This window comes from Chroicocephalus ridibundus, chromosome 4, assembly GCF_963924245.1.
Source record: "Chroicocephalus ridibundus chromosome 4, bChrRid1.1, whole genome shotgun sequence".
Classification (NCBI taxonomy): Eukaryota; Metazoa; Chordata; class Aves; order Charadriiformes; family Laridae; genus Chroicocephalus; species Chroicocephalus ridibundus.
The window spans coordinates 20,012,205-20,024,802 of NC_086287.1; the positions used below are offsets into that span (position 1 = coordinate 20,012,205).

The 12,598-nt window shown below is 36.7% G+C and overlaps 1 protein-coding gene across 3 annotated transcripts in view; it reads left to right on the plus strand.

The window, feature by feature from the left end:
* CHID1 (chitinase domain containing 1) overlaps positions 1-12,598 on the plus strand; it is a 117,665-nt gene that overhangs the window by 103,662 nt on the left and 1,405 nt on the right. For all 3 annotated transcript variants that reach the window (XM_063334113.1, XM_063334112.1, XM_063334111.1), the window contains 2 exons: positions 8,308-8,388; positions 11,618-11,660. In XM_063334113.1, coding sequence (XP_063190183.1) covers positions 8,308-8,388; positions 11,618-11,660 — 124 coding nt within the window. The remainder of the gene's footprint in view (positions 1-8,307; positions 8,389-11,617; positions 11,661-12,598) is intronic.

Here is a 12,598-nt window from a genome sequence, read left to right on the forward strand (position 1 = left end):
TTGTTTGTAACTGAAGTGAGTCACAAAAAATATTAACCTCAAGGTGACCTGTTTCCTAATTTGAGAGAGAATATTGTTACTCTTTGTTTGCCCAGTAGCATGCCTAGCTGGTATTAATTCTGTGATGAATACCAGAGACAACATCACATTTTTGTTGAATAGTCACGGTTTTTAAAGTGTGTGCAAAGGCAATCAAGACCAAATGAAGATACGCTTTTATTGAAGACTTCAAATTGACCATTATGTGGGGTTTGTTAAAAAAAAAATATTTAAAAAATCATTTGCCTGTGGAACCTCGCGCCCATAGTCAAATTAAACTTTTTTAGTATGACTAAATAGACAGGTTACTTGAGCTAGTCCGTAATGGTATGCTTTATTTCATTCAGTTCTCTTGTGCTTTTTGTTTCTGTGAGCTTGCCTGAATCCCGCTTTTTGTTCTAATACAGTAAACTGTTCTACCATTAGCTTGTCTTCGGCCTGACGGGAAGGTGCCCTCTGGCCAGAACAGAAAGTGAAGTCCAGATGATACAGCAGGCTTTTAAAGGCAGCGAACTCATTCTTTCAAGACAGCAAAAGCTGCCAAAACCAAACCCCAGTATAAATAGTGATCTGTGTTAGATTGGATAAATCAGAAAGAAAAAACTAGGTCTAACTGAACAAATGCAAGCAAAAAGATTGTCTGATACTTGGGCTAGAAAGTTGAGACTTGGCAATGGTCAAGAACAACAAATATTTCTGATAGAAAACATGCAAACTTGATGCGTATAAACAAAAAGCAACTTAGTTAACAGTTGTTATCATAAATAATTTGCACTGGGAAAAAAAGTTCACATTTTGTAGCCCCACATGTCTTGAAAAATAGAACAACAGAACAAAAACCCAAAAGAATCTGTATCATTGCAAAATGAAATGGAGCTGGTGAACAGCAGCATGTTATTGAAGGTATACAAGCAGATATACAAACCTTCTGCCTCAATCTAGTTATGTCTCTATTGTCTGAGAAATATTTATTGGCTTAGAAATAAAGATCTTGTTTTCTCTAAGGAGATTTTCATATATTCCTCTCATATCTGTCCCTGTGAGTCAAAACCTTAAATATATAAATGTTCACACCTTTTTCTGCCTTGTGTGTGATTACTTCTATACTTTGATCAATATGTAACTGTAACTTTGTCTTCTTTTATGTAAAGAACAACCATTTTGGTTATGAGAGAAGTTAGTATGCACTAGGGTACTTTCAGCTGTACTCAAGTTCCCTAGGGCAATTTGCCAGCATACCATTGCGTACAGTCTCAGATGCGGTGTTTTCTTTCTAAAACCTCTGTGAACTTAAATGAGAATAGGAGGCACTATCAACATGTAAACCTGTATGCATAGAAATGCTGTAATGTCGTGCTTTCTTCTGTACTACACTATTCAGTGTAGTAAAGCACTGAAAGACTTTAATGCTCATTGTTTCCCTGAGATAAGAATAAGTAGAGGACGCTTCTGAAAAGCTTGATGTTGTCTTCTGTGTCTCCAGAGTTCTGAAAAATGGTAATACTTGGTTGCCTCTCTGCAGTTGTGTCCACCAAAGTATTATTGTTTCTAAATTACTTTGAGAACACTAAACAAGGTGCACTTTTGAAGAGGCTGGAGTAACAGTAGGAATGTTGCTGCTGATCTGCTTATTTTCATTGGGTAGGTGCATCATGGCTTGGCTTGTGCATCATGGCAAAAGGTAAAAGATCAGTAGGTTTGTGTGAGTTTGGTGGGGAAGTGCCAAGTATTGTGGAAAAATAAGTGACAATGACTTTATAAAACTTATTGAAAGCAACACACCCACAATCTGTTGGAAATCTGTTACTATTAAAATAGGAAAAATAGTATTACTGCCTTTTAAAACTGACAAGCAAAGGCGCTGGCATAATATTTGCTTATAGTTTTTTAATTTCTAGGCTGCTACTTGGATACTGTAACAGCTTTATCTAAGACGTCCCTCAGTAATGAAAGTGAACGGATTGGTGTCTCTCTGCAAACTGTATTTGGTTTTAAGTTGTTTTACATGAAGTAATCTAAACTATTTTTGAATAACGTATCCTGCAGACAGAATAAATAAGGCTTCTAGAGTGCGCTCTCCACTCAAATGCATAAATTCTCAGAGTAAAAACTGTTTTAATGTTAATTAGTGTGTTCTTTTGATTTTCTAGAAGATACGTACTAGCTGCCTTTTTCTTGGATAATCTATTTGCTTTTGGAACAACTTGTGGGATTTGTATTAATAAAATGCAGATTCTTTATTGTGCAAGAAAGGGATATAGTAGTATACAACTTTACCACCTTTTAAAGTTGAATGTTTATACTTATATATTGTAGATACGGTGTTATTGAGTATTGAATGGTGAGAGGAGATAAGTAAAAGGGTGCTTAACTGATCCTGATGGGACCACTGTGGTGAAAGCTTTCTTCATTGCTCAGTTTAGTACTGACTTTTATTACTGCACACTATATAATATTGTACACACACACAGAGACACATAAATCATATTATTCTATTAGTGACTCTGCATCTGCGCTTTTCATAAATTTATGCATGCTCACAAAACTATTCTAATGGCTAATACCTAAAGATTGTTAAATTGCAAGGCATCTCTACCTATTGCAAGCTGCAATTTTAGGGATCAAGTGAGTGAGAACTCAAAATCTCTATATAACCTTTTTTCTTTTTCAAAATTTTGTTCCTTTTATGTTTTCATTTGTTACCATTGAAGGCATCCTTTTTCAAAACTGTTAGTTTCATGGTTGGATTATTTAGTAGCTTGTAGTATTTTCAACAGTTTTGCAGCTGTTCTTTAGAAATGATCTTCTAAAAAGCAGAGAAGACCAAAAAAATTCTCAGATTTAAAATCTTTTCAATTTAAAGTTTAAAAATTTCTGCAGATTATATTGTTTCTTGACATTTTCTCCCACCAAAAAGGAAATGGTTTAAGAAAAGCCTGAACAGCCAAAATATGAAAGTGTCATGGTAGTTGAAATCCAACATTAAATAAAAGGGGGTTTGACTTACAGGTTATATATGTATCCCCTCTGAAAAATCTTGTTTCAAAGATGGATATTTGCCCTTTCACATAGTGTCCTGAAGTACAAAGAGCAGTGGGGAGACTGACCAGTACTGTTTGGAAGATATGTACCAAGATAGGGAATGTCCTTAGGAGTACTACCATGAAAACTGTTTTGGAGGTATTTCCATATATTTGTTTTGCATCAGAAAACTAAATTCCTGAGCTTTAGAATATGGCCTTTTAATGTGATTTCTCTTACTTTTATTAAGAGATACAGCTTCCTGAAAAGGAGGAAGATTGACCCTATCTAGTTGAGTCTGAAACATCTATTGCCATGCATAGGCATTGATGATGGTCACAGTTATGGAGATGCAATTCCTGATAGGTTCAGGGTTTAATAACTAAGTTAAGTCTATTGTGACTGAAGCATACTGAAAATAAAACGTGTGGCATAGATTTTCAAGCTGAATAGTATTTTTTATCCTTTGATTGAATCACTGAAGTTAGCTATAGTGGAAGAAAAGCTCATTTTGCTGCAGCAGGAGCAAGTGATCCTTCCTTCTGATTAGAGACTTGTTGCGTCTAGTCAGAGTTTTGTTCATGTGGGAACTGAGGAGAAAATGTAACGTGTTAGAAAAGAGCATCAAAATGGGATGTATGCTCAATAGTGATTTCCTTTTCACTAAAGCTTTTCTGTTGAAGGGCGACTCAGGACTAGAAAAGCAAAGCACTGGTGGAGGATTAAAAAAGTTAACCTTCATAAATAAATCATAGTCTAAAAATTATATATGAAGCTATATATTTTCCTAGAATGTATATTCTTGTTGCAAAAGATATACTATATACTTGTTTCTTTATATTCTTGGTGAAAAAACATTATCCATGAAGATAAATACCTTTTTCAGGGGGACTACAGATCGTGGGTTTTATAACATTTTCCAGTGCCATACCATTTTTCATGTTTTGGAAGAAAAGCACCTTAGAAAAGGAACACCAGCCACAAATCCTGAGAACGTTTCTTCTGGATTCTTTATTTATTAGTTGAATGTGCAGTAAAGTGCAATAGTGTGTAGGTGTAGCCATATTAGTGTTGTTCGTAGGTACACATCGTTGGCAGGACTGACTTGATGGGTACTCCATCATATGTACATTTTGGCTTCTCATTTACTCTGCGGAAGGGAGTGCTTGTTTCAGTCCAACCCTGCCCAGTGGGTTTGTAACCAGGAGTATCAGAGTCGCAAGAATAACAGTCAGTGTCTGTAGACCAAGAAGTGTCCTTTTTGAAAGAGTTGTGGCAGTAAATTGCAGTAAAACACCGCAGATTTGAGGTCTTGTATGAAAGGTGGCTGGCAGACTTAAAATCATTTCCAAACACTTTTCTGTTCTGTAGCTGTGCTTTTACTATGTCATAACTTTTAAACTTTCAAAGCCCACTTGTGACAATTGAATTGATACTTTAGCTGCTTAGCTATTATCAAGAAGGAGTGTTTTGGGGAATAAAAAAGTTGCTTTGGGTAAGTTAAACCAAGACCTATTTAAACGAGCCAGCATGACAGTTCTCTGAGAACTGCAAGGTGGACATAGAATCATAGAATCATAGAATTGTTGAGGTTGGAAGGGACCTTTAAGATCATCGAGTCCAACCTTTAGCCTACCCTGACAAGAGCCACTTCTAAACCATGTCCCTCAGTGCCCCATCTACCCTTTTTTTAAACACCTCCAGAGATGGTGAATCCACCACCTCCCTGGGCAGCCTATTCCAATGTTTAATAACCCTTTCAGTGTAAAAATGTCTCCTAATATCTAATCTAAACCTCCCCTGACGTAACTTGAACCCGTTTCCCCTCGTCCTAACATGCAGGTGACATGTTAGTATTGCTACAATTCCTACAATATTCCTATTCATGTTAGTGACTTTTGTTAGCATTCCTGATAATCCATGCAAATTTATTATTTATACATGCTGTATTGGCGCCTCATTAGATACTGGCATCAACACTCCAGAGACTTCATCGTGCTGACCTCCTTTCAGGCTAGGACCACAGAAACAGCATGACTCTCTGCAAATGATCACAAACTTTCCAGGAAATATGTATTGCAAGGCATTGAAGCCGAGTTTTTGGTGTTTATCGTACTCTTAACTGCTGAGGCAGCTTGGTAAAAAAAGAAAGCTGGTAGGTTAGGAGCTGACGGATGAAGAAGCAAATAAATTAGTCTGGATAGGCGTATAAAAGCAGGTGTGAACTGGGACAATGGCAGTAGAAAGAGGGATAAAATAGAAAGAGAGGACAGAGAAATAGCAAAGAAAGGAAAGAAGAAGGAAGGCTGGCTGCGATAAGCTCCCTGTCCATCCTTTTTCCTCTTTGAGAGCCTGGAAATGAATCTAGATCTCTTGTACCCTAGGCATACTGATATCCCATGCTTGTCTGCTTCAGTGTGATGGAAAATTTCTCTTTTCAATTTTTTTTTTTTTTAAATACCTCTGTATCAAGTATTTGTTGAGTCAAGTACTGCCTCATCTAGGAGGTAATAAGTTAAGAAAGCCTGGGTACTCATTAGTTTGAGTCAAGTGAGTGTGTTGTGATACAGGTGCTCCAAGTTTATGCAGGAACCCTTCTGCTTATGGTGCACATAGTAGGATAGCACAGAGATAATAGGAAATGTGGCGTATCTGGGAGATGTTGCCTGAAAGCTCCTGTATGTTTTACTGCAAGAAAATGAATAGTGACTGGGGCAGATGGCTAAAGGAACGGAATGGATTGATCCCAGGTTAGGGCAATAGAAAGCCGATGTGAAACAGCTCTGGTTTGTTGCTTCACCTCTTCCAGACTTTTCACAGCAACCTTGTTGTCTAGTTGAAAAACATAAAACTTATCTTTCAGAAGCATTGAGTACGCAGTTGCAATTGAAGTAAATGGGAGGTTATTGTTTTGAACATTGTACTTTGAATTTTTGTGGTCCTTAATAGAGGCAATGTAAAAACCAAGTTAATATGCTTCAAGTGGGTCCCCCAAAATTAATGGATAGTAGTGACAATTTTGGACCTAATGTTTCTTTTTTTCCTCAACTGAAGCTTGGAACTAGTCTCATTATTATAGATGTGACTTGAAGATGAACTTGTTCATTTTTGCTCTTACGTACCATTGTGATAAATGCCTAGAGGCAGGAGAAATGGAAATAAATTTTCTGTGCCTGATCAAGATGGGTTCTTATTAAATACGGTCCATGCCTGAACAGGTTTAAAATAGTAATATACCTTATACATAATAGGTTATAATAATTGCTTCAAGTTCCATTTCTAATTTTAAAACTTGTTCATATGTACCTTGAACACTCTTTAATTGTGTTGGGATTTTTAGCAAGTGAATTTAGGATTTCCCATCTAAAGTCATGCATTCAGGAATAAAACTGCGTGCCAGGATGTCTTGGCTGGTAATTCTTGTCTTCTGGGCTGTAACATCTTGCTCCCATGTTCTACATGAGTGTTGTCTCCTCTCATTACTTAAGTCGCCATTCTGGAATAGGGCAAGGTGTTAAAAGCTATCTTTAAATTTTAAATATACAAAGCTACATCTCTGTGTATTTCTATAGTGGGGCAACTTAAAATTTTGTATATCTTAAAAAGGGATGAACGTGTTCCATCCAAGGTTTAACTTGCATTATTTGAAAAGGTGCGTTGTTTTAGGGCATGTGTGTATTGAGGAAGAGTGCAATAGCTGCTACCATGTGTTCGCTTATGTAAATACTTGAATAGCATGCCTGGCTCAGGTTCATTTGACTTAAATACAAAATAATTTTTTTTTCTAAAATTGCTAGCAGTGGGCAACAATTTACCAATTTATGAATGAGTAAGCCACAGCAAAAGAGAAAAGATGTTCCCTGCAACACTGAATATTGTAATTGCATAATAATAATAACAATACCAAAGGAGAAAATAAATCTTTTCAAACTAAGAAATACAACCTTTTTCTCTTTTTTTGGAAGTATGTAGTGAAGTGGAATTTCAGCACTGATGGAGTCAACATAGTAGCTGATGGAAATCAGTTATAACATCTTTTACATAGGAGGTGGAAATTTCTTATTTTAAAATAAGATGATGCAAATTTCTCCATGCAAATCCTTTCACGAGCAGATAAATTATTGCAAGAATGAGACATATTGTGGAAGAGATGGTTTTGATAGATTTTGCAAAAATAGAAAAATAATTTTAGTGCTACCTTATGACCACCGTGTTTGCCCATGATAACTTTGTATAATCGTTTGAATTCAAATTCTCAATATGATCCCCAAGGAAAAAAGAAACTGATGGTGCTTGTCCTGTGGACAGATACATCCCCTAATTGTTAGTCAGGAGAGTTGTCAGCAGAGTTAAGTTCAGCCTTCTTGCTGACCAAAGGTGCAGAAGAGACAGAGAGACATGTGATAGAGACTTCTCTTATTTCTGTGACAGCCATGTGGCCTCTGTCATTGGCAGTAGCTTGCCATCTTCTGGTCTTCTTACATGAGGCAGCAAGCAGCTTTGTTTAAGTTGTGCAGTCAGATGTGCAGACACAAGGAGACACTGTCTCTACACTGAGAAGATACTGTGAGCTAACTAAGAACATGGATTTACAGCATGCTAACTATTCCACACCAGTTCCCTATGCAGTTTTTTGGGTACAAGTAATATTCTGTCCTCACTTTGTGCCAAGTGGGTATGAGGTTAAGTCATCCCATGTTCAAAATGTCCATGCAAGAGAGTAAAACCAAGAAGCTAGTGGTGGAGAAAATTCATATGCAGAGTTACTTAGCAGAAACTTTTTCTTGAGAACAAGCTCTTTTTAAATTTCACTTTTAGAAGATTAACTAAGCCCCTTTTATAGAAGAATTTTTCTGATCACATAATAGTGGCTTATAATTAAGAATCACATTGATTAACCTTGAAGGACACAATTAAGTACAGCCTAGGGATGACTTCAGTTCCTGTACTTTGGCATATAGGAATTAGACTGTAGAAATATTGAAGCACTGCCTTCATATGCCTTTATAGATTTGTCAATTGATGAATGTTAGTTAATTAATTAATTGCTTTAAAAAAAAGCCTAAAAATGCGAACATGGGAAATTTTGAAGTGGCTGAGGACATTAATTGTCATCAAGAAGATATTTTTGATACAGTATTCAACATCTAAACATGGTAAAACTGCTTGTTTTCAGAAATTTCTGTAATGTAATTGCATAACTGCTTTTTAGAAAAGTTAATTCCATATCTGTGTTTTAATTTGTAGGTACATTGAAACCTTGAAGGAGCACAAACCAAAAATTGTCTGGGATGAACAAATTGCTGAACACTACTTTGAATACAAAAAGTGAGTCATATTCATTAACTTAATCGCTCTGCAAGTAATTTTGGGCATGGCCCAGTACACAATGAATTACCATTTAACTATATTATGCAACTGAATTCAGCAAATGGAAATTCTGCTGTTTGTGATCTGTATGTCAACACTGAACTGCAGCATAAAAGAGTGCTTCAGGCGAGGGAAGTAAATCAGAGAAGGTTTAGTGAAATAACATAAGCTAAAACAATCTTGAGAAGTCTGATGAGTCATATCTTTAGAAGTTATCCATCAAAGTTATCTGCTGAGTGTCTGTTAATCAGATGCTCTGACATTAGTACTGTGAGCTGTTGGGTGATTACCAATAACTTGGCCAAAAATAGTTCTGGTACAAGAGCCTGGTTTTACAAGTCCTAGTGATAGGATTGGTGAAGGAACAGCCTTCCACTAAATGGAATGGACTGTAGAGAAGTGTAATGAGAATAATATCAAGTGACTTCCAGATAAAGGTTTTAAAAGGACTGACACCATGAAGGGAAAGGGTAATAGCTTTCTTTGTCCTCCCTTTTTCGTCATGAAATGACAAGAGAATTCCTGATGGTAGGAAAAATCCATTGAAAACAGATTTTAAAAAACCCCGAGCAACACCTTATTAAGCCTCAGTAATAATTTGCAATTTTTGTATGTAAATATGCAAAACTATGGTAAAATTATACAAAAAACTCCTACTACTTCTGTAAAACTGTGTCTTGTATATTACTCAATGCTTTGGTAATGTGAAGAAGACACACCACTGAAAATAAGAGTAAATTGCATTTTAGGGTGCTTTTAGAAACAAAAAATCAGAACTACTTTGTTATTTCCAAAATACCTTCTTGGTTTAAATATTTTTAAATGAAAAAAAATAAATTCTACTTTTCTATATTCAGTTTAATTTTCAGGGTTTCTCTCAGTCTGTAATTTTCTTCTGACTTCTCACCAACATGTATTTCTTATGAGAAAAAAATAAATATATACCTGTTGGTCAGCAGTGTTTTAATTTATTTTTTATGTTTGTATGAAAGGACTGGGGTCTCTGTTCCTTCATATTTAATTCTTTAGTATCCTGTTGCAAAATTGCTTTGTGCCAAACAATTACAAGTTTTTTCGTGTTAACTAAAGAGGAATAAATCAGAAGCTTTGTTTTAGTGATCTTTAATGTGCAATCCAATTGGAGACACAATGAACCACTAGATGAAAACTTGCTCTCAAAGAATAAATCTAAGGGCTCGGTTTGAATGGCATGTTTCTGGGATTCATTTCTAAAACACAGTTCCTAAACATCTCCTTGCAAACTGAACATGTGGGAAAGGGATAGCTTGTCAGTTGTACAACATCTTTTGTCTTTGAAAGCCAATCTTTGGAGATTCTTGTTTGTGGGCTTCCTGGAGGAATTTTCGATGCACAAAGCACACTGGATCTGAAAATCACTCTAAACTTCACTTGCTGCGCTGTGCTTCGCAGGCAGCCATGTGTCTCGTCACGGCTGCAGTGGTTCAGCCAGCTGCAGGGGAGAGTTATTTAAGGGAATTCTTTTCTAGTTACCAATTTGGATAAGGATGACAGCGAGGCCTGAGCATCTCACCTGGAAATCGTGCATGTCCACAGCTGCTAGGAAATCAAATCATGAATCTTTAAGCAAAACACAGCTTTGTAGCAGGCAGAGATTAAATATTACAAATAATTACAGAAATCTGTTGTCTCTGACTGCTTGTCCCAGTGGACTTCACAGATAAGTATGCATTTACTTCATCTGGGAGATTTTAGGAGCAATGCCTACTTGGTCTGTCCATGCGCTCTGCATTTCCTCCGAGCCTAACTGGTGAAGTGGTGCTGTGAAACCACTTGTAACTCATTCTTCTCATTATTAGGGGTTTAAAATGCAGCCTTGGTATCTGTCCCCAGTGTAGCTTGCCCTGTCTGTATATTTTATACTGCTAGCATTTAATGTAACCTGAAAGATAGTAATTTGGGGAACTGGAGAAAATCATTCACAGTCTGCATCTGACAACCAAATGTCTTCATCTTTTTCAGATGTGCATTTAGTAGGCGCAACTGTCTTTTACGGTCTGACAGTTTTATAATCCAGTTGCAACAAGATATCTCAGTTTGTTTACTTAGATCTAGTATCAGACCATGTCTGTTGTGAAATCTCTTCTTCGATCCTCTGTCTTCACTGTCAGCCTTTTCACTTCTTTTAAGAGTTCTCCTTAAAGGCCGCTAGTATGGGGTAAATAAGTATCTTGTCTGACTCTGCCTGTATTGCATTTCATTATAACCAGTTCTTGGACAGTGTTACGCCCAAAGAAGTTTGGGACTTTCATCTTAATCATGAAAGCTACCTGATTTTTTCCCAAACGTTATGTTAGTTGTTAGGAAACTGTGTTCTGTTGTTTTAGATGTTTTCAAAGGCCTTATCCTGAAGCCTTTTAAGGAATCCTTTAGATAACTAGGGATTTTTGTTGTTGTAGTTGTGGCATGAAGCAATTGCTATGCAAAGACTCCTCTATCAGATCTTTGAGTCTATATAGTCATGTTATGAACTTTCTAACTTTACAACTGCTAGCGTTATCAAAGCCCATTTAAGTAGGATGATTTTCTCAGGAGGACTTTTCTGACAAATACTACTGTAACTGATACCTGCAGGACAGTGACACAGTTGCATACTTGGCTTTTACATATGTTGTGTACCTTCTCTTAATGGCTTTTCTTTCCCCATCGCTTTGGATTTATGTGCTGTGATATGTTTGTATCTACAGTAGAAAAGGGGCAGGAGTAGAAGTTCTTATCTGCAGTAGAAAAGGAAGAGAAGTAGAGAAGATTTTGGCCCTACCCTGCCATCAGTAGATAGAGTAGCCAGGGTGCAAGGAAGGAATGAATGGAAGTTGATGGCAAAAGTGTCTGAATTCAGAGACATGGTGTCTCAGCTTCCAGAGTGGAATGGACATTGGGTAAGAAATCTGAAAGATACAAGCTGCTAAATGGCAAGTAGTATCTGTCTTTGATAGGGGCATATTAATGCTCATGTGCTGAAATACTAGCATATCTTATTTTTAATAGCAATAACTTCTTCAAAATAAAATCAGCAGTTTTCTTCATCACTGTCTTTATTTCCTTTTTGTGGGACGGAATAAAACTGGCTTTGAATTCTAACGTAAACTAAAAATCCTATGGGAATCTATCAAAGTTATTGTGACTATTTGATTTTCCTGTTTTGCAGAAATAAAGGAGGAAAACATGCCGTCTTCTACCCAACACTGAAGGTAGGTGCCACTTTTTCAGGTCAGAGGGCTGTAAGAGGAAAGAGATGTTTACTTGACTTGTTGCATTATTGAGAGACTTCAGAAAATGTTGAACTGGGTTTAGGCTTTTGTGAAAGAAGTTTACCCTGGTGTAGTTGTTACGATACAAAGCTTCAGCTGCCTGTACAAGAAGATTGGGGGTTTGGAATTTTTGAAGATTAGCCACGTCTAGAGATAAGACTCACTAGGGCAAACCAGTTCTCTGAGAGGATCTGATCAAGTGCACAGTTCATGTGCTAACAGACATTTGGATTGTCAGGCAAGAGACCGAAGACATTCTGCTTCTGATCATGTTGGCTGTAAGCTTGGGGAACTTTTGTCTTCCTCCGTAATGGGGTCCTGATTCTCCCTGTCAGCCTGCATCACCCTGTTTTCTTCAGTTCTGTTTCCCTGGAACATATTTTAGTGTTTTGAAAATTTAAGCATTTGTACTTTGGCAGGATGTAGAATTTCTGTCTACACAATAGTCTGCAATATACCAGAATACAGGATAAAATGGTTACTTGCAGCCTTAGTACCAAGGAAGCTATCTTTAGATTTTCTCAAATTAAGCTAAAGGCAGTAAGTTAAACCTCTGCTGGCTTTTAATATTGGAAGGGAATTGCTTCTGTAGTGAAAGTATATCATATTTACAGAGAACAGAGACATTTTGTATGGTTAAACTAATGTGAAATGATCCAAAGCTCTGTTTTTCTGAACAGGGTTGTTATCTTAAGCTCCATTAATACAAGGATATTTCCCTTCATTAATTCAATATTGGTGGAAGTACTAGCACATATGGGACATTAATTACCACATCTAACTATGTTCTTGCTAGTAATACATGTCTTAGAACGTTAGAAAGTTTCATTGCAAACCTATCAGTGAAAAGATCGATTGTGCTGCATGTTGTTATGCTA